This window comes from Cnephaeus nilssonii (assembly GCF_951640355.1).
Source record: "Cnephaeus nilssonii genome assembly, chromosome: 6".
In the NCBI taxonomy this organism is placed as follows: domain Eukaryota; kingdom Metazoa; phylum Chordata; class Mammalia; order Chiroptera; family Vespertilionidae; genus Cnephaeus; species Cnephaeus nilssonii.
In genome coordinates, this window is record NC_137077.1 from 74,328,561 (window position 1) to 74,351,725 (window position 23,165).

Below are 23,165 nucleotides of genomic sequence, written 5' to 3' on the forward strand. Positions count from 1 at the left end.
CTGCGCGCCTCTGAGAGAAGGCTGCTCTCAAGCCTCGCCTGCTGCCAAACATCCCAGTTTCTCCCGACCACAGGTGGATTTCAGTGCAGTCGGGAGGTTTTGTTTTTCTCCCAAACGAGAAAGCTAGCCACGCAGTGTCTGCTGCCCTCCCTCTCCGCGCGCTGTGAGTAAGCCTGCCGCGTATTCAGCCACCCGCCCTTTCCGCGCTCACGGATCTCCGCACCTCCACAGCTCCTGAGGCTCAGCGTCCCCCTCTCTTTTTTTCTCTAGTTGTAGGTTTTCCACTCTGCCAGCTTTCCGGTGGTTCTGGACGGTGTGCGCTCTGTTTTCCAGTTGTAGTTTCAAAATTGTTGTGGCAGGCAGCAATTAGGTGTTTACCTTATGCCGCCATCTTGGTTTCTCTCTCATATGATCTTATCAATAGATAAAAGGCATTTGATAAGATACAACATCTATTTATGCTTACAACACTCAATAAAATGGGTATAAAAGGAAAGTACCTCAACATAATGAAGGCCATATATGACACATCATCAGCTATTATCATACTCAATGGTGAAAAATGGAAAGCTTTCCTCTAATATCAGGAACAAGGCAAGGATTTCCACTCTCACCATAGTAGTGGAAGTCCTAGGCAACTACTAGTAAAAGAAATAAAAAGCATCCAAATTGGGAATGAAGAAGTAAAATTGTCCCTTTTTGCCAATGACATGATGTTGTACATAGAGAACCCAAAAGATTCTACCAAAAGAACATTTGAAACATTAATAAATACAGTAAAGTTGCAGGATACAAAAATCAATGTACAAAAGTCCACTGCTTTCCTATACACTAAGAATAAAATTTAAGAAAAATAAATGCAAAAAACAATTCCTTTTGCAATTGCAAAAGAATAATATACCTTGGAATAAACTTAACAAAGGATGTGAAGGAGATATATATATATTCTAAAAACAATGAAATGGAAAAATATTCTGCGTTCATGAGGTAGAATTGCCATAATTAAAATGTCCATATTACCCAAAGCAATATACAGATTTAATGCAATCCCCATAAAGATCCAAATGATTTTTTTTAAGAAATAAAACAAAAAAATAAACAAATTTATATGGAACCACAGAAGAACCTGAATAGCCAAAGCAAACCTAAGAAAAAAGAACAATGCTGGAGGTATCACACTTCCAGACTCCTGACTTCAAATTATACTACAAAGTGATAATAATCAGAAAGAGCATGGTATTGGCAGAAAAACAGACACCCTACCCAATGGAACAGAACTGAGAATCCAGACACAAAACCACATGTATATGAGCAAATAATTTTCAATAAAGAAGCCAAAAATAGAAGAAATCCTCTTCAATAAATTGTGCTGGCAAAGGGTTGGCAGGTCCAGAACTGACAATAAAGGAAAGAAATCCTCTTCAATAAATTGTGCTGGGAAAGTTGGAAAACCACATGCAAAGGAATGAAACTAGACCAGTAATTTTCAACTGGTGTGCTGCTGCACACTGATGTGCTGCAAGAATTTTTAAAACATGCAATACCTGACTATTTAGTCAGGCGTACTAACATCTTTTCTCTTAGACTTTCAAATAAAATAAAATAAAATGACAACAGCCAACACAACAATAGCCGTCCAGTGTGAATGAATCAAAATTATGCCTTTTTTTTTCTTGTCAGATCAGCAGAAATTATAATTTTGGGTGTGCCAAAGATTTTTAATAATAAGTTTATGTGTGCCATGAGATGAAAAAGGTTGAAAATTGCTGAACTGTTTGTCCCCATAAACAAATATTAACTCAAAATGGATCAAAGATAAATATAAGCTCTGCAACAATAATTTACAAAGAAGAAAACATAAGTTAGGTACTAAGCTAATGGACCTTGGTCATAGAAAATATTTTATGAATTTGACCTCAAAGGCAAGAGAAGTACAGTGGAATCTCAGTTCTCAAACCTGACTTGTTCCAGAAAGCGATTTGTTTGAAAACCACATCATTTTTTCCCCATTAGAAATAATGTAAATTGAATTATAATCAGAGAGAATCATTGATTGGCTGCCTCCTGCTTGCCCCATCCTGGGGATAGAGCCCTCAACTGGAAGGTGTGCCTGTGACTTCCTGGTTCATAGGTCTAAGCTCAAACACTGAGACACACCTGCTGGGCAACATTGGCATCTTGATGGCCTCTTTATGTTCTAAAATTGTGCTAATCATCTACTTCACCAGCAAAACAACAAAAACAAAACAAAACAAAATAAAACAAAACCCACCTGAAAATATTCACAGCACAATTTACTAAGATATTATCAGTAAACTGACTTGCATTCTCTCCTTTGTGGCCTGAGAGACACTTTCTGTCATGCGGAAGCAACTGCATGAAAGGGTTTTCAGGTCCAGAACTGAAGTTTTGTTCCACATTTGAGACATTTTTTCCATGAACAACTTTTTTGAGATGGGAGATGTTTGAGAACGGAGACTGTAAAGGTAAAAATAAATGAATGGGACTATATCAAACTAAAAAGCTTCTGCACAGTAAAAGAACCAACAGCAAAACAAAAAGACAACCAGGCAAATGGGAGATGATATTTGCAAACAACATCCCTGACAAGGGGTTAATATGAAAACTATATAAAGAACTCATACAACTCAACACCAAACCAACAACCCAATTAAAAAATGGGCAGAGGACCTGAACAGACACTTACCCCACAAAGAAATACAAATGGCCAACAGATACATAAAAACATGTTCAACTTCACTAGCTATGCATAAAATGCAAATCAAACAAAATGAGCTACCACCTCACACCTGTTTGAGTGCCTATTATCAACAAGACAAGTAATAAAAATACTGGAGAGGTTATGGAGAAAAAGGAACCCTCCTTCACTGCTGGTGGAAATGTGAGCTAGTATGCCAGTATGAAAAACAGTATGGAGGCTCCTCAAAAAATTAAGAATGGAATTACCAGCAACCCCTCTTGTGGGTAGCTACCCCAAAAATTTGAAAACATTTATTTGCACAGATATATGCCTCCCTATGGTCATTGCAGCATTATTCACGGTGGCCAAGAAATGGAAACAACTGAAGTGTCCTTCGCTAGATGATTGGATAAAGAAGATGTGGTGCATATATGCAAAGGAATACTACTCAACCATAAGAAAAGATGAAATACTGCATTTGGTACAACAAGGATAGACTTGAGACTATCATGCAAAGTGAAGTAAGTCAGACCGAAGAAATTAAGAGCCATATGATCTCACTCATATGTGGGATACAAAACTGAAAGCAACAAGTAACAAACAAGAAAAACATACGAAAACTTATAGACACAGACAACAGTACTGTGGTTACCAGAGGGAAAGGGGGGCTAGTAACGGAAGAGCAAAGGCGGTCAAATATATGGTGATAGATGATTTGACTCTGGGTGGTGGGCCCACAATCCAATATACAGCTGATGTATTATAGAATTGTACACTTGAAACCTATGTAATTTTATTAACCATTGTCACCCCAATAAGTTTAATTAAAAAATAAGAGGTATCAAAAAAAACACAACTCTTGCTCTAAAGTGATCTGACATACAAAGATCTAACCTCGGCTGTAGTTATAGGAACTTCCTACATTACGAGTGAAACCATTGCTTGGGACTGGTAGTTATCTTTAGTTACCTGTGTTCTTCTATGTATCATCCAGTGGTCTAGCCTAGTTACTTCCCTCTCCCGTTATCCTACCAAATAGCAAATGACAAGCATCATGTTAAACACAATTTTTCTCTTTTTGTGGCTAAATATTACCAAGTCCTTAATTCCTTGTCTTATGACAGATTATTCTTACTATATGGAGTGCCTTAAAATGAAGCCATTCCATATTGTCAACATATTATTAAAGTTTGGAGCCTCCTTGGAAAGAAAAAACTGAGAGTAGGAACAAATGGAACATAATCTAGAAACAAACACAATCTATGATCCAAGTGTCTCAAATTTTTAAAAAATCATGAACCACCTAATGGGCATGGGTATTTACATTGGTTACCAATTTCATATAGTGTTAAGAAGATTTGTCACAGCTTACTAAACATATAACGTAGTTGTTTAAAATTAATTTTGTTTTACCTCAGTTAAAGGGATGAAGCTGCATATATCCTTTATCCGAGGTATATTTGACTTAGTGGTTGTGCATTAGCAGTCAAAATAACTTGGGTTATTCTATGTACGATAACCCCAATATCTTGGAGGCTTAGGTTAACAGAGGTTTACTTCTTACTCGGGCGGCACGTTAGTGAAAGGTTGGCTAAAGCTTATAGTTCTCGTTTTCTCATTTTGCAACCCAGGCTGGTTGGTATTTATCTTCTAAAACATCACTAGTCAGATGGCAAAGGGAAAGACATAGCAAATCATGCACTGATTCAAAGGCTTCTATGAGAAGTGGCACAGATCACTTCCACTCGCATTTCCTTAGCAAAGGCAGTTGTCATGGCCACCTCTAGTTGAAGGAGAAGAGAACTGGACTATTTTTCAGCAGCCCTGCTATCACAGAATGAATGATAGATTCCATATGGAGTCGGTTTACTTTCTTATTCTTCAGTTCTACTACATTAGAAAACATTAACATACACTGGTCACTGCCCAAGGAAGGCAGTTTATGATGACTGTTATTTAGTTCTACATTTTTGGGTCAAACGTGCATATGACAGTCATAAGTGTGGGAGTAAGTCCTCACCGCAGACCTCTCTCAGCAGCACCTCACATGCCAGATCAATGAGCGCATCACCCAGGAAAGCAGGAGGCCTGGATGTTTTAAAGTTGGAAAATGATGGTAGTAAATAGATTGCTGGTTCTGTTTTGATTGTTTTAGTTTCAGGAAGAACTCCTTTGTATTCTGTTGCAGAAATTGGATGTCCTCTGAAAATATGACCACTCATATACTATTGATTTTTTTCCCCTCTAAGGCCCAAAGAATATAAAGTGTTGGGGAAAAGTCCATCTCTTGGCAATAGGGCTATTTGAACAGCAGTTCAATTTTCTTAAGAAATTATTTTATCCAAAAACAATATTTTATAATATGGACATTTCAACCCTTAAATTTCTTTATGTTTAATGTATAAGTTTGGATCATTCAAGCTAATTAATACAGCAATGAACAAAAATTTAAGGAAGCCACTTAAAATTACAGAAATGGTTTTCACTGGGACTATCAGTACCATAAGTTTTGTTTTATTCTCACTCAAGGATATGTTCATTTATGAGAGAGAGAGAGAGAGAGAGAGAGAGAGAGAGAGAGAGAGAGAGAGAGAGAGAGATTAATGTGAGAGAGAAACATTGGTTGCCTTCCATACATGCCGTAACAGGGGATCAAACCCACATCCCAGGTGTGTGCCCTGATTGGGAATTGTACCCGTAACTTTTCGGTGTAAGGGAGGATGCTCCAACCAACTGAGCGCACTGGCCAAGGCAGTACCATAAAATTTATAATTTTATCTTTCATTCAAAAATGTGTGTGAACTTTCTCCTGTCAGTCATCAGCTCTTATGATGGAAAAGCAGCATTGTGTGCCAGCCCATTTATCTGTCCTGTTCTCTGAAATTACCTGCACAGAATGGATGCAAATTAATTATTAATTAGGTCCTTTTGAGCTCCTTCAGCAATAAAACACAAGCAAGATAAGTATTATTATCAGTATTCTATGAATAAATCTGTATGTGGATTGGCATTCAACTGAAACATATTTATTAATAAATCAATGCCTTTCTTAGTTATATACACAGATGGTCGTATTTCAGTACTGATGTACACAGGACGTACAGATTACAGAAAAATAGTTAAGGAGAGAAAACATCTAATCACTTTTAATCATCCATTTTTAGGCCCAGCCAGTGTTGCTCAGTGTTTGAGCCTCGAACCATGCCCCAAGAGGTCACTGGTTTGATTCCCAGTCAGGGCACATGCCTGGGTTGCAGACTCTATCCCCAGTAGGGGATGTACAGGAGGCAGCTGATTGATGTTTCTCTCTCATCGATGTTTCTATCTCTCTTTCCCTTTCCCTTCCTCTCTCTAGAAATCAGTAAAAACATATTTTTAAAAATTTAATCATCCACTTTCAGTAAAAAACTAAATGAAATTTCATTTAACTATTCTTCAGCTGATTGATTTCTCTCTCATTGATGTTTTAACTCTCCTTTTCCCTTCCTCTCTCTAAAAATCAACAAAAATATATTTAAAAAACATTTTAATCATCCATTTTCAGTAAAAAACAAAATTTCATTAAACTATTCTTCCCTGATAAGAGCTGCACATATGCCAAGAGCTGATTAAGTGGTTTAATCAAAATGTAAAACAAAATATGGGATTGCTTCCGTGTGTAACAATATCTACTGTTATGCTTGTGTAAGGCAATTAAAAATTTGGCATTTATTGCCCTACTTTCTTTTTGAGTGTAATGTGGATTTTACAGTCATGTTGGCAATGGCATGACCTGTACTGTTTTTGCTCTGACAAATGCAACTAAGAATAATACCACTGTACTTTTTGTTCTCTTCTCTACCAGTCATGAAGAAAATCATAACTTTTACACTGGAAAGCATTAACTAGCAAATATTTCTCAAAACTCAAGTAATGTAACCACAAAAATTTTAAGCATTGTTTGAATAAGAAACCAAAACTTCTCATGCCAGCATAGCAGTCAATACCCTAGAGACAAAGAATGAAAGGGTTCTTGGATCAATAAAATTTAATTTTTAGATATTCACCATTGTAATTTTCAGATCATTCATCATACTTCCTACTTGCACTTCTCTTTTTAAATTTTCATTGAATTTATTGGGGTAACATTGCTTAATAAAATTATATAGTTTTCAAAATACAGTTTTAAAATAAATGATAGGAAACCTTCCAAGAGTTTTGACCAGACTTGATTAGATTTCAAAAGGTCTCTGGTGCCTGGCCAGCGTGGTGCAGTGTTGAGTGTCAATTTAGGAACCAGGAGGACATGAGGCCATGTTTCGATTCCAGGTTAGGGCACATACCTGGGTTGAGGGCTCAATCCCCAGTAGGGGTGTGCAGGAAGCAGCCGATCAATGATTTTCTTTCATCATTGATGTTTCTATCTCTCTCCCTCCTTTCCTCTCTGAAATCAATAAAAAAGAAATTTTAATAAAAAGTTTCTGACTGTTGTGAAAATACAAATGTGTGTTTGCAGGAGTAGAAATAAGGGAACCCATCAATAAAGGAAAGAGTAGATCAAGTGAGAGATGAGAATATGGCAGAGAGGAAGAGAGTGAGAGAGATAGAAATATCCATGATGAGAGAGAATCATTGATCGGCTGCCTCCTGCACACACTTGGGATCGAGCCCACAAGCTGGGCAAGTGCCGTGACCGGGCATCGAACCACGACCTCCTGGTTCATAGATCGACACTCAACCACTGAGCCCACGCCAGCCAGGCCCTGCCTCTGGTTTTGCAGTTGTGGCTTCTTGTGACCAAAATGCTGATATATATGACTCATTCCATTATTTTAAACAGGTTATTTTTGTATCATCCTAACTTAATCCTATTCCCTTAATCCTTTTTTCTTTATCTCTATATTTTTGTCACTCTCTGACATTGTACTGCATATTTATAATCATTTTCTCAATGGAATATAAGTTCCATGAAGGTAGGGACTTTGTATTGATCACAAGCCAAATTCCAAGTAAGCATATATATATATATATTTGATGTGCCATATCCTTTAGTTAGTCCTGTGGAATGTTAAAGAAGTGATAGAATATCTAAAAATGAAAAGTTGGCCACTGAATCTCAGGGAAGTAACACTCTGTGAAGGAAGAAAAGAGCATATAGGCGATTTAACCTTGGTATACTCTACAGAGTGACTACAGGAGTTTAACCAAGAAGAGGCCCATGTGGTTTCTCATATCCTTTTCCTTTCTCACTGAGCAGCTGGTGTCCAAGAATTCATACACTGAGAAATTTCCTTGCAGCTTTTGGTCAAATTTATACATTAAAACTTGGAGATAAAATTATGGTTATTTACTCAAACTGTGGTCATTATAAACAAAAATGCAATAGTCAACAACTTTGTAGATAAAGATTTAGCACAAGTACAGTCTAAATCAAAGCTCAGCAAAATCCAAATGTAACCACATTGAGTAGGCTGCAGTTTAAATCTATAGCGACAGAGGTGTTGTATGTCTCTACCTTAGTCACCTGGATTGTTCCCACCTAGGGACTACACATAGTTAGCATTGTTGCGGTAAAAAAAAGAACATTGCCTTGGCCAAGTGGCTTGTTGATTGAAGCATCATCCCATATACCAGAAGGTTGCATGGTTAATTCCTGGTCAGGGCACATACCTAGGTTGAGGGTTTGATCACCTGTCAGAGCAGGTGAAGGAGGCAGCCAATTGATGTTTTCCTCTCTCTCTCTCTCTCTTTCTCTCTCTCTCTCTCCCTCCTTTCCTCTTTATCTCTTCTTTCCTCTCTTAAAATCAATGAAAACATTGAGTGAGGATTAAATAAATAAATAAATAAATAAATAAATAAATAAATAAATAATTTTAAAATGTGCATTAGCCACGTGCAGAGTTGCAAAGAGGGAGGTGCATGACTTCTGCTACAGCAAACTCTCCAGGTAGTCATTGAGTTCAACTCTTTGGGGAAGATGTAAGGTACTTCGTTATTAGGGACTTCTACCAAGGCATATATGCTGGATTTATGGACTTTAGGTTCTAATTAAGAAATTATCACTTAGTACATGATGGGGAAGGGGTGATAGGTTTACTGAATATTATTTCATTTAAAAAGCAACATAGCATATATCTCTCAAGTGAACTTGTAAACAATTAAATTCATTACTTGACAAGTCAATTCTACCACAAGTCAATACACTATTCAAATTAGTATAAAATTATATAAAATGTAATATAACACATTATAACACACTTTTTTTTTCTCTTTAGGAATCCTAAAACCATTAGCCAGGAGAGCATTACAAAGATTTGTTAGAAGGTCATGTCAGCCTGTTCAGAGATTTTCCATTATTGCACTAGACCAGCAATTTTCAACTGATGTGCCACAAGAATGTTTAAAATGCAACACCTGACTATTTAGTCAGGAGCACTGACCTCTTTTCTCTTAGATTGTCAAATACAAAAAGACAACAGCCAACACAATAATAGCCATCCGGTATGAATGCCCTGTCTGGATGGTAAATTATAGGTCATATAATAAAGTTGCATCTTATTGGTCAACTCTCATAATAAGGTTGTGTCTGATTGGTTAATTCTTGGTACCAGAAATTCTTATATACAAGTATGGGCACCTGCTTTTTTTAAAAGTAACTTTGGAACAAAAAGGGTAGACAATTACTATTATTATTTTTTATAAATCTATCAAATTACACTTATTTTTTGTCAGATTGGCAAAAAATATATATTTTGGATTGCCAAAGAATTTTAGTAATTAGCTTATGCCATGAGATATACTAGTAAAAGGTTGACAATCGCTGCACTAGCAATGTTTGGATAACTATCACTTTAGTCAGTAGGCGATTACTTTCAGACTTGCCTGTGAAAGACTTAGTTGAATATTCTTTAAAGAAAATCTCAGCCCTCGTTAATTATGACTATTTCTAACTGAACTTCCAGATAACTTCATGTGACCGCTAAATAGTTTACATGTAATAGTTAACCTACGAAGGTAGTCACTTTATTGGTACCATAAAATAAACCTTGGGTTTTATATGACCATATAAATCCTGAATGAATCTAAATAAAGAATTTAACGGATTAAATTATATTTTATCATCTGTCCAAGGAGCTAAAAATGGAAGGCAGAGATGTAGTTCTGATCTTAACTATTTCAACTGTTTGTGTGGAAAAGATATGTCTTCCATTCAGAACACATATGGCTGAACACAGTTATTAGAATCTTAGTGTCATACCTCTCGAATAGCAGTACAGAACTCACTCTGAAGCACTTTCTTAAGGGATTGTAGCTTGTGCACTGGGACTTCTCCAGATTCCTGTAGTTTTTCCAGTAATTCAATTGCTCTGGCAACATCTGAATTTAAAAATAAAATGAAGTGAAAAGATCTAGAGTAACTGTGTCTCATCAGCAAAGTACCATCATTCCAACTGAATAGCGATGACGAAAATTAAGTGGAATTAACTGCAAAATCAGAACTTACGATTCATAGCTTATTGATCTAATCTTTTGATTAAAAAGTCATTTAAATCTGTTCCACACAATTTGTCACTGAATACATTTTCTTTGATGTCATTTCATGTATAATATTTGTCACACAAATCATTTTAATTATTCTTTCAGAAAAAGAGCAGGAAACATGTCTTTTATTTATTCTGACACCCCGATAACCAAATGAGTTCTGTCAATTTTCTTTCTGAGATGGTTTCTCAGTTTGACTTTTCCCTAATCATACCACATTTATCACATCTGCAGTTTCACCTTTATTAGTATAATGATTTGATTAATGTGCATCTCTTACACTTGTCTATAAACTCCTAGATGGTAGGAATTTATCTGGTTTGGTCATCACTGAATCCCCAGAGTCTGGTATAATTCAGTGAATAAATATTTGATAATGAATGAATTAGTTAATGGCCTCTCTCCATTTAACTGCCATTGCTTTATTCCAGGCCTTCACCATCATCTCTCTTCTGTCAAACTGGAATCATTTTTTCTCCTCCAGCCTCTTCATATGGTTCACAAAGTAATCTTTCTAAAATAAAAATCTGATCATGTACCCACCTATCAGATTTTAGGACAGTACCAAGCAAAAGAGGTTTTAATAACCATTAATTTAAATGTTTCTCTTTCATTGAACAATATCAAAGGTTACTGTGTCAAGAAACATAGCATTTTATGGCCATAGCTTTAAAATTCCCAGGTTGGTTTTGCATTGCCAAGAGAAAATGCTATGATGAAAGGCCATTTTAGTAATGCCTACCGTGGTCTCCTCTACTTCTGTTGCTGTATGTAGTCAATAACTTACTGAAAAGTCACTTCGGTGTTTATGTATAGAATCGAGGTTTTCTTCCTGGCTGGCTGCTAAGTGGTTAGAGACTCAGCCCTCAGACCAAAGGGTCATGAGTTCAATTCCCAGTCAAGGGCATGTATCCGGGTTGCAGTTTGGATCCCTGGTCTCTCTCTGTCTCTCTCTGTCTCTCTGTGCCTCTCTCTTTCTCTCTTCTTCTCCCTCCCTTCCACTCTCTCTATGGGAAAAATATCTCAGGTGGGGATTCACACACACACACACACACACACACACACACACACACACACAAGAATACAGGTTTTCAATTCCTAAATGATTAGTTCTAGAAAGTATTCCACATCCCTTGCTGTTAGATTATAAATTCAGCCAGCCAGCCAGCCACTAATTTATTTGTGTTCCTATTAGATATAGTACTAAGTTTAACAAGAACAATAAGACACTTCCTTTCTGAACTCACTATCAAATGAGAAAGGAATATTACAGCATAGCTACCTAAAATAAAATCATTATAACCTCAGAATTCAGGTGGGATTTTCATAGGTGTATGTATCTAACCAAAGAATATAACCAATAAGTTATTTAAATGAAGATTTTCCCTTGACATAATACCAAATGGTTTGGCAATGGTAGCCCAAAGAAGTACAAATCATGAAATCAATGTGACACTGCCTTTTCAAAAGTTTGTCTTTTTGTACATAAGCTGAAAGTCAACATAGTCAATTGGACAATACCAGCCACATCCACAATCAATAAGTTACCAAGCTAAGAATTTTATGCATTTCTAATTGCACAAGAGTCTCTACCCCCAAATGTCCTCAGATATATGAAACTATCAACCTGTTTAAAAATGAGCTTTTAAAAAAAAAATAATCCTGGAACTAGCTCTTCTCTGCCTATACTCCATATTTCCACACCCACCTTGTCTTCCAAGCTAGGCCATGGCATCGTCTCTCACATTCACTCCCACAAGCAGTTAGTCAGTAAGTGCTATAGATTTTATCTCAAAAATGCTTTTTGAACACAGCCCCTTTGATTCATTACTTCAGGGAAGCCTTTATTATTTTTTGCCAATAGTACTAAAACTAACTGTTCTTTAAATCAATCTTTTCTTTTTCAGTCCATCTCCCACACTGCTTCCAGAATGATTGTTCTGGTTGATAAACCTCATTATTCTACTCCCCCATATAAAACCTTCTCTGGCTTCCCACTGCCTCCAGGATGAAGTTCAGACCACGTAGGGTTACACACAAGACCCTTAACAACTGCCTCTTCTGACTCACCTCTAGAGACCTCCTCCTGCCCATCTTATACATTGGCCACCCCAAAGTTTTGTTATTCTAGGATATGCCATAGAATTGCATGCCTCTATGGCTCTGTACATAGCAGCCCCTGTTCTTGGAATGCAATTTATTCATTCATCTACGAGTGTTAGGAACTGTGCTGTGCGAAGGACACACAGTGGTAAAGGAGTCAGCCCATTGCTCTTGCTTTCATGGAACTTACAGACTTGAGGGGTCATAGACATGCAATAAAGAGAGTGTGTGCTATAAAAGAATTCCTGCTAGTTAGTGCATGGACATATAATAAAGACATTTATCATCATCCATGAGATCAGACCTCTGTGTGGCAGTAACAGCAGCTAAGCAGAGTCTAGGCAGGAAGTGCAGGTGGGGAAAAGGGGAAGAATGTTCCAGGAAAATAAATGCAAATTGAAGTCTTGTCAAGAGAGGGTGGGCATTCAAAGAACTGAGAGGACTTAGACATGTCTTCCCTGTTTCTCCAAGGCAGATTTAGTTGCTACCATATCTGTATTCCTACAGGTCTTTGTTCACTCATCCATTGTAATAATTCTCTCCGCAATACCTGTTTGAAAAAAAAAAAAAAGATACCCGTGCAAATCTATAAGCCTATTGAGGTATCAGGAACAATACTGTATTTGTCATTGTATCCATAGTTTAGTGCAGATTAGTTAACAAATATTAGGTGTTTAGTACACATTTGTTGAATGAATGATAAATTAATGAATGAGACTGGTTCAGAAAGGCAAGGATTAGAGATTTATGTCTAGGTGGACATATAAATTCTCATGAGACCATCCCTATCAGCCTTGGTCTAAACTGGCTTGGAACTAGTGTGGGGAAAGCCTGAATCTGTAGGCTAAAAGGTATTGAGTAAGTACACTTGGGGAAGTTCAAAACCTGATAGTCATCAGTTTTTAACCTTGGCTGCACACTAAAATGATCTGGAGTGCATTTAAAAATGATTAATGCCTAAGACCCACCCCAAACAAACTGAACCAGAATATTCAGAACAGTGTGTTCTCACCCTGGCTGTAGATTGGTATCACATGAGAAGCTTTAAAAGCTATCGATCCCTTGGGGCCCACCCCCGGAGGGTCTGATGTGATTGGCACAGGGTGGAGCCTAGGCATGAGGCTTTTAAAAGGCCTCCAGGTGATGCTAAAGTTCAGCCAAGGTTGAGAACCCCTGGCCTAGTTGGCATGGCTATTTTTATAGCCCTGATGTGATTTTAATGGGCAGTCAGGGCTGAGAAGCTCTGGTACAGATTAATGGTTCTAAATCATGAATGTGCCCAAGAATAATCTAGGTGAACTTATTAAAATGTAGGTTCCTGATGCCTCAGCTCCACTTTAGAGAGATTGATTCAGGAGGTGTGAGGAGAAGGCTCAACATTTTGCCTTTTAAACAGATGCTTGGTGATTCTGAAGTTGTTGGTTCACAGATCCCATTAGTAGAGGACGTAAACAAAATGATCTCTCAGCCCCAGCACTACAGGAACGCTTCTTGCATTTCCTATTATTCTTTAATACCCTATGCTACAGGACACTGAATAGGATTCTTCCAGGAGAATAATTAAAAGCCCGTGAATAAAAGTAATTAGTGCTAGTTATCATCCACATTCGCAACTAGTATTCCTTAGCAAAGGCTGCTCGTTAGAATCAGTTGTGGAATTTTTAAACCAGCCTGCTGCTCCAGACCAATTAAATAAAATTTTCTAAAAGTGGGATCTAGTCATCAGTTATTTTTTATAGCATCCAGATGATTCCCATGACCATCCAAAGTTGAGAAATATCGTTCAAAAGGAGCCATCAAGGAAACCAGACACACCCCATTAAGACTTATTAAAAGCTGGGCCAGCCCTGTTACATTATACCATAGGCCTTTCCCAGTCCTTATAAACACATAATTGTGAGATGAAAGAAAATTCATGGGGAATTGCTAAGTCATTAAGTTGGACAGCATACTAGGTCTTTTGCTTCCCTTCTATCAACTAAATGAGAAGTGTTCCACCAGAACCCATTGTAGCCATTGAGGGTGCCTGCAAGAAGGGAGACAAGAATCTCTGTCCTGGTTGCACAGGCAATGGACTTGATCTGCCTCCCTCTCTGCCCATCTGATCAGAGGCACAGAACTGAGGAGCAGTGCTCACTTGGACCTGAACCAGCTTGCTCGTACCCACCCAAGGGCTATAGGATGGGATAGACAGCAGTTTCTAAAAGGCCAAAAGAAGTCTGAAAACCAAAAGTGATGTTTAGGTCCCCCCAGCCCAGACCTGGCTGGTGCTCTGCAAACAAAGAGGTGGTGAGTGATAAGCGGGGTATGAGTTCTGATTCCCTTTAGGTCCATAAAAGTGCCAGAAATCTGCAAGGCCTGGACCTGGAAGGCAGCAAAAGAAGCCTTTGAATCAGCAAAATACTTGTTCTTAAACGACTGCAATAAAGAGTGTGGAGTTTATTTGTGAGTTCCCTTAAGGTTCTTATTCAGAACTTCCTTACACTTATTTTATGAAGCTATCAAATCTGGTTACTGACATATAAGTCTGGGTTTACTAGTACAGCTCAGATTAAAAGAAATATTAGATAAGGACTAGGGAGACTGATTTACAAAACAGCAGAGCATGAAGTTCTCAGAAACCAAACTCCTCTTGTCTGCCAATTCTCGGGTTCATACCTCTACCATTTATCCCATTATTTAAGCAAAATACTTGGCTACTACCCTTGACTCCTCACTCTTTCTTACACTCTGCATTCCATTAATCCTCACTTCTAAAAGCAACAACAACAATATACTTTTATTTAATGTCTATGAAGCAAGGGTCATTGTATGCTAAAGCTTTACATCTTTTAACCCATTTTATCCTTAAAAAACCCATGTTATGCAATGAAAAAAAATTGAGGCTTATAGAGAATTTAAGTATCTCATTAATAAATAGGAGATCTGGGTTTGGAATCTGAATCTAAGTGATTCAAAACCATGTGCCTTTTATTTTGATTCCAATCACAGTCTTTCTTTTAGCAGCCTTTCCCTTCAACATTCAGTACTTTTATAATAGCTCTGTGCTCTGCAGGCTTTTGGTCAGAGGCTGAGCTCTTAATCCTTCTTCCCTCAATAATGATTAACCCCTATTCCATTTACTGGTACAGGCATACCTCTGAGATATTGCGGTTTAGGTTCCAGACCCCTGCAATAAAGCAAGTATCACAATAAAGTCAGTCATAATCTTTTTGTTGATGGAAGTCCTTGTCTTCAATTTGTAAAAATGCCAGTTTCTTTATGTGTGAAAACTGAAGTGCAGAACAAGGGATATCTGTACACCCCTCTCAGTTGGTACTCCCTGGTCATCAGAATCACCTGGAGAGCTCTCAAATGATACGGAGAAACAGCTCTCAGCTTTGTCTATCCACTGGAATAACCTGGGAGCACTGGGGAAATACAAATGAAAAACAAATACCTAGATCCTTCCCACATATATTTCTGATTTCATCGTCCTGGGCTATGGCCTGGACATTAGAATTTTCAGAGCTCCCAGTGTTCATAAAGTGTGGCTCTGTTGGGAATCACTAATATGGCTCTCAAAGCACATCCTGGGAACACTAACAGCAATGCTACGCATAATACTAATTGCTGATACATGTAGTGTTTAGTAGGACATTGATCTAAATATTTTCCTTCTCTTAACAGCACTATGAAGTCGGTATTATTATTATCCCCATTTTATATAGAAGGAAAATGAGACACATGGAGTTAAAATTACTTCTCCAAGGAAAGAGCTAGTAAGTTGTATAGTTAGGCTCTGAATTTTGGCATTATGGCTCTAGAATCTGGGCTGTATTTGAGATGTGGCTCAGGAATCCATATCCTTAAAATTCCCAGCACCTGTTCCCCAAGGTTATACACAGAGATTAAATGAATCTGACCAACAAATCCTTGCTTGAAGGCTGAAAATAGTGGTTCTCAAATTTTAGTCAACATAAAAATTTAACTCTGGACCGACCATTTACTGAAAATTGAGATTTTGAAAAAAAGAAGAAGAAGAAGCAGCCCTGGCTGGTGTGGCCCAGTTTGTTGAAAGTCGTTGCATGCACCAAAAGTGTGCAGGTTCCATTCCAGGTCAGGGCACAAGCCTAGGTTGCAGGTTCAGTCCTCTGATTGGGGCATGTGTGAGAGGCAACCAATCCATGTTTATCTCTCACATCAAAATTTCTCTCTCTCTCTCTCTCTCAAATCAATAAACACATCCTTCGGTGAAAATTTTAAAAAGAAAAGCACAAGAAGCTGAGCACGGAGCTTGAAATCTGCTTTTACTAGTGATCTCAGGTGGTTCTGATGCAGGAAGTGGCTCATAAATGCACGTTACAGGGTACTGACAGTTTATTATGTGACCCAGAACAAAGGAAGTTGATGGCCATCATTTATTCAGTACTCACTTGCCTTATTTAGATCATGTTATTAAGTTCTCACAAGTGTATGAAAGGATTTCTACCGTTTCCATTTTATAGTTAAAGTAAAAAATAAAAATAACAACAAAGAAGTCTCAGAAAGATGAATTATCTACCCCAAGGCTATACATCTAGTCAATAATAGGGCCAGGACTCAAAACCAGATGTGTTTGACTCCAATGCCCATGTTTTTATTTATTTATCTATTCTGTCCCAGAAAAGAGATTAAAGATCAAACAATACAGATATGGCAAATTTATTTTTTAAATATAGCCTCATGATCATTATAAGGTGGGGAAAACAGTCATAATAGTGCCAAAGTCCCCAAAGGTAACTCTTCAACACATTTTGTTATCACATTGAAAAATCATCAATCATCATCAATTGCCTATGATGGTAAGGTAATATATTTTGGAAATTTTTTCTTTAAAACAGGTTGAACACTGTAACTAGAAACAACAGCAAAATATTACAACTTAAATGAGATGAGATTCCAGATATCAGGAATAGTCCAATTATCATCTCTTTTCTTAATGATAAATTTTAATTAACTTGGTTGACATTTTGACTGCCAAATTGAATCTATGACTCATCCGAATCTGGAATTTGGATGAAGATGGAGTTGGTCACTTAAAGCATATTGTTCACTAATTTCATTAAAAAATGTTTAGATACAGTATAAGTTATTTGACCTAAAGCCAGAGAAAACCAAAGTATTCCTTGCTTTCTTCTACTGCAAAAGCTAGAAAGCAAACATACTTCTCTTTCTAGACTCTTTTGCAATTTGGCCAAGTTGTTACAAGTGTAAAATGTCATTGGGTATGGCTTCCAGGAAAGCTTTATCTTTTCTTTTTTTCATTGAATTTATTGGGGTGACATTAGTTAATAAAATTATATAATTTCAGATATTCACCTGAATAGTCCCATTCCAAGAAAGCTTTTTAAGTGGGCAAACTGCTGGCCTATGCCTTCAGCATTTCGGTCTTTGCACCATTCCTATTTCCCTATTCTCGTGCCAGCTACGACATCTTAAAGTGCCCAGAGGTGAAAGAGCCATTTTGTGATTATGACAATGATGATTACATGCTAAGAAAGGTGGAGCAGGAAGAAGGAAGGCCCTTAATGTAATCACTGAGCTGGTATGCTAGCCTTGAACTGTGCAACCCCATGATTCTTATCTATGTGACAAATACATGCCTTACTATTTGATTTTCTGTGGCTTGCAACCAAATACAAGCTGACACAAGAGCACATAACTTTAAAGGCACTCCTTTAGGCAGCCATGATAAAGTTTATGCTCTAAAGAAACTAGTCACAAATGGTGGTCCTTTGATTAAGTAGTCATGGGAAGCCTCTTGAGAAGGTAACATTTGGACTTAGACTTGAATGTTGAAAAGGAGCCAGAGTTGCCGAAACCGGTTTGGCTCAGTGGATAGAGCGTCGGCCTGTGGACTCAAGGGTCCCAGGTTCGATTCCGGTCAAGGGCATGTACCTTGGTTGCGGGCACATCCCCAGTAGGGGGTGTGCAAGAGGCAGCTGATCGATGTTTCTCTCTCATCGATGTTTCTGGCTCTCTATCCCTCTCCCTTCCTCTCTGTAAAAAATCAATAAAATATATTTTTTAAAAAAAGAAAGAAAAGGAGCCAGAGTCATATGGCAGTCCAAAGGAGAATGATCCAAAGAGAATAGCAAGGGCAAAGACCCCACAACGAGAGGAGCAAGCTTAGATATTAGAAGAACAGACAAAACCAGGGTCAGTGGAACATGGTGAGTAAGTCAGAGAGCAATAGCAACAGTAGCATGCTGGTAACTGATTAACAATCAGCTCTCCTAAATAAATACAAAAAAGCAAAAAAGCCCTGATTTGTAGTATTTGCTTATTTCTTTAGTGTGAACACTCCCACCGTGGTCTGTTTCAAGCTACCAACATGATATCGCTAGCTTGCCAAATCCCTGACTATTTGACAATAAGTTCTTAAACCAGAAGGCACCAGTCGCAGCACCCCACTAGATAGAAGGCAAAGTCTGAGAAGTAAACGGGGCCAGGTTTTGTGTAAATATTTCTTAAGAAGATTATAGTTTAATACACTTTGCTAAAGAAAGCCATTGAAGAGATTTTACCAGAGAGATGACATCATCTGATTCACATTTTATAAATATCAGCATGACTTTTGTTTGGAACATGAATTAAAGTGGACCAGTGGTATACACAGGAGACCAGCTGGGAAGAAGGTCATTACACTGGCCTTGGCAAAAAATGGTGAAGCCAGACTGGAATGGTGGCAGTGGGGAGGGCAATGCATGAACGGCACAGGTGGGCAGAAGAAGAATCATCACCCTGAGGGTTCACAGCTATATGATGAGGTCTCAATAGGATGCTTCTTAAGCAGAAAAGGATTGTTAGTAATACAGTCTCATGCCTTAGTGTTTCATCAGTAATTGTGGCTGTTGCTTTACTTATACTCAAATGATGGCAACAAATTTATTGTTGACACTACTATAGATATCCCTATATTTCCCCCTTTAACTGCCTCCCTCCAGCTCTGGCCCCTCTTCCCTCTGGCCATCACCACATTGTTGACCGTGTCTGTGGGTTACACATATATATCCTTTGGCTAAATTTAATAAATAGCAAGAATAATCATCACCCTGAAGACAAAATTATTTTTTAAAAGAGGGTAGCACTTTCCCCTGTTTTTCTCTCCCTGTCCATATAAAATCCATTCATTCAGGGTCAATACAGGATTATATAAAACGTTTTATCGCTGTGACAAATAGTTGGGTAATATGGGTATAAACCTGAAAGGCAAAGAGACCTGGGAAATAAAATGTGGCAACACTGACTTTATATAGTCACCATAAGGTCTAAATGGGAATGTAATTTAATGAGATTTTAATAGAGTGCCTGTCATCCTATATAATAAAAGGCTAACATGCAAATTGACTGAACGGTGGAATGACCAGTCACTTGATGTGCACTGACCACCAGCGGGAAGAAGCTCGATGCAGGAGCTGCCCCCTGGTGGTCAGTGTGCTCCCCCTATCAGAAGCCTGGCTCATGGCTGGTGAGCACAGCAGCGGTGGCAGGAGCCTCTCCCACCTTCGTGGCAGCGGGCGTAAGCCATCAGTTGGACATCCCCTAAGGGCTCCTGGACTGTGACAGGACACAGGCCGGGCTGAGGGACTCCCCCGAATGAAAGAATTTTCATGCACTGGGCCTCTAGTATAAGATCTAGATCATCTTTTCTCCTAAGTCTTTCTTACTCCTAAGCCTTACTGAGTGCTTACTTCTTGTTCTATTTGTGATAATGTTTGAAGAGAAAATGTAAAATTATAGACAGAAAATTATGCTACCCAAATTTCTTTGATAAGGTGATTCGATGTCCTTTTATAAAAGACATACTCTTGAAATAAAATGTTTTCAATTACAATTTACATTTAATATTAATTTGTATTAGTTTCAGGTGTACAGCATAGTGATTAGACAATCGTGTACTTTATAAAGTGTTCCCCCTGATATTTTCAATACCCACCTGGCACCATACATAGTTTTTACAATATTATGGACTATATTTCCTATGCTGTACTTTATATTTCCATAACTATTTTGTAACTACCAATCTGTACTTCTCATTCCCTTTACCTTTTTCACCCAGTTCCCCAACCACCTTCCTTTCTGGCAACCATCAATCTGTTCTCTGTATAAGTCTATTTCCATTTTGTTTGTTTATATTGTTCTTTACATTTCATATATAAGTGAAGTTACATGGTATTTGTATTTCTCTGACTGACATATTTCACTTAACATAATACCCTCTAGGTCCATCCATGTTTTGCAAATGGTAAAATTTCATTAAAAGACAAACTCATATTTGAGCAGTTAAGTAAAATGGCTATAAACACTATATCAAGCCTTAAGTCAGTATTTCATGCAAAGTATTATAGAAGCTATTATTAAGACTACAGTTTAAATAGTGTATGTAAAATATTGACTTATCACTAGCTTTTGGTATATCTAAAATTTGGGCCAAAGAATACTCAGTTTAAAAATCTAATGTTGTACAACAGAGAATGTGTACCAACAAAATAAATGGCCAATAATGCTCTGTACCTCCATTGCTGTGATAAGAAAGGAAACTGTCAATTTACAGGTTACTAATGAGACATAACCATCAGAGTATCCCTATCCTCAGAAACTCATCTCTGCTTTGATCTGGCAACAACTTGCCATGTTCCTTAAATGCAGACTAACTGGTAAACCCTCCAGTTGAGGAATGGCACAATTTAAATGTGCTCAAATTTAAAAAAACATTATGCTGTTAAAATTATCCCAATTTTTACTTACAAAATGCCGAGTGACCTTTCCTTCATGGGATTTGGGACAACGTTGATGTATATCACAGAAAAGTTGGATAATACTAGAATTTTTAAATTAGAAATTTATAGAATGACAAAATCCTATCCCAGGCTCAGCTTCCAAATGAAAGGCTCTAGCAGCTAAGAGATTCTCTCAAATGGAAGGTAGCTATTTCATTTGAAAGTGATACACAATAAACAAACCTTTGGGTAGGCAAAGCTTAAGCTATGGCTTTCTTTGTTAAACAATCCCTGTTATGTGGTTTTAATGAGTAATGTGTTCCCAGTGTTTCCAGGAACTCTATTCAGCATTTTGTTCTTTTTCTTTTCTTTTCTTCCTTTCTTTTTCAAAACAGCTAAAATTGAGGCTTGATTTTCCTACCATTACCAGACCTCAGGAAACCAAAAGTCCCACCTTCATTTTTGTTTGAGCTTTCTCTTATCTCTATTGTGTTTGATGTCTTTCATTTTCTTCTATAGTTTCACCTCACTTTTCTATTTAATCTTGCATATATGACTTTATATAATGATAGCCAACTACAATCTTCCTAATCACATTCAAGTTAGCTCATTTTATTTTCACTTATTTCTAGCCTCATGGCATCCATGCAAATTGATTATGTTTTGTGAGTCTGTGAGGGATTAGACCTGGCCAAAATGTAATCAGTTTTTGCATGTCTCAAAGAAGTTCAACAATCTACTGACCTTTTTTTTTTCTTCTAAATACTAAAGCACCTGTATCCTATTAATTTTTTAATATATATTTTTATTGATTTTAGAGAAGAAGAAAGAGGGAGAGAGAGAGAGATAGAAACATCAATGATGAGCCCACAACTCACGCATGTGCCTGATCTGGAATCGAACTATGACCTCCTGGTTCATAGGTCGACACTCAACCACTGAGTCATGCCAGCCAGGCTCCTATTAATTTTTGTATATGCCATTGTATCCCACACATAATAATGACAACTGTAGATACTTAAAAATTGTTTACCCAATAGAATTAATTGTACGGAATTATATTTTCTCATTATATTTATATAAGTATTTGTATTCACTAGCTAACAATGATATTTGTGTTAACCTCTATTTGACAAGATTTAGATTTCTTACAAAATGTAAATTCTGAGAAAATGAGAATTTAAGGGACTGAACTCCATCTTTCTGTAATGATCAAATTTTATTTATAAATTGGAGAAGTAAGAACTAATTAGTATAACTTGAAAGTGGATCAGAGGTCATTTTAGCACTTGTGAATATTTTTAAGGCAATCTTATTTTTAAGCTCTCTGGGCAGGTGTGTTTTTTGTGTGTTTTTTATCCTCATTTGAGGATATTTTTCCACTGATTTTTAGAAAGAGTGGAAGGAAGGGGGAAAGACACATGCTCTGACTAGGTCCAGGGATTGAGCCTGCATCCTAGGTACGTGCCCTTGACCGGAATCAAACCCAGGCTGATGCTCTATCTACTGAGTCAAACTGGCTAGGGCTCTGGGCAGTTGTTTAAAGTACATTGCCCAAACTACAATTTGTATGCAGACAAATTGTTTCTGAAGTTTCTTGGGGAAAAATGCATATATTGTGCACTTATTCATTAGCTAGTTAAGTACACTGGAGGTATTTCTGTAGAAACACAATAAAACTGCCAGGTACAGACTAGCAATATGACACCTCAACAGAACACCCACCAGCTACAATGAGGCCTGTCCATCCACACTATTCCTTGTTTACATTTCATCTATGACCTCACTTCATTTTAGATGCAGCTGGATAAAAAACCAGACACCTTACACAGAGCTTTCAGTTTAAATTGAAGTCTCTATATTTTACCTTTCCTTCCATAATTCCCTATTTAAAAGATTATTAAAAATTCCAAGTACAAATCACGAAATTCCCTAATTCACTCAAGGTTAGTTAAATAATTATTGTCAGGCATCCTAAAACACTAGACATAAAAAGATGCATATCTTTTGGCTCCATGAGTTGCAATATTTCCTTAGCTTAAAAACACCAAGCTTTTATATAGGTACTGATCCCATCTGTGCATATCGTAAAAATG

General features: G+C 37.4%; 1 protein-coding gene across 2 annotated transcripts in view; it reads right to left on the reverse strand.

Moving 5' to 3' along the window:
* The window catches only part of LIN7A (lin-7 homolog A, crumbs cell polarity complex component), a 155,815-nt gene that overhangs the window by 103,564 nt on the left and 29,086 nt on the right, over positions 1–23,165 (reverse strand). The window contains exon 2 of one of the 2 annotated variants that reach the window (XM_079773936.1): positions 9,939–10,057. In XM_079773936.1, the coding sequence (XP_079630062.1) occupies positions 9,939–10,057 (119 nt within the window). Of the gene's footprint in view, positions 1–9,938; positions 10,058–23,165 lie in introns of those variants that run through there. The other variant, XM_079773937.1, reaches the window with a different exon arrangement.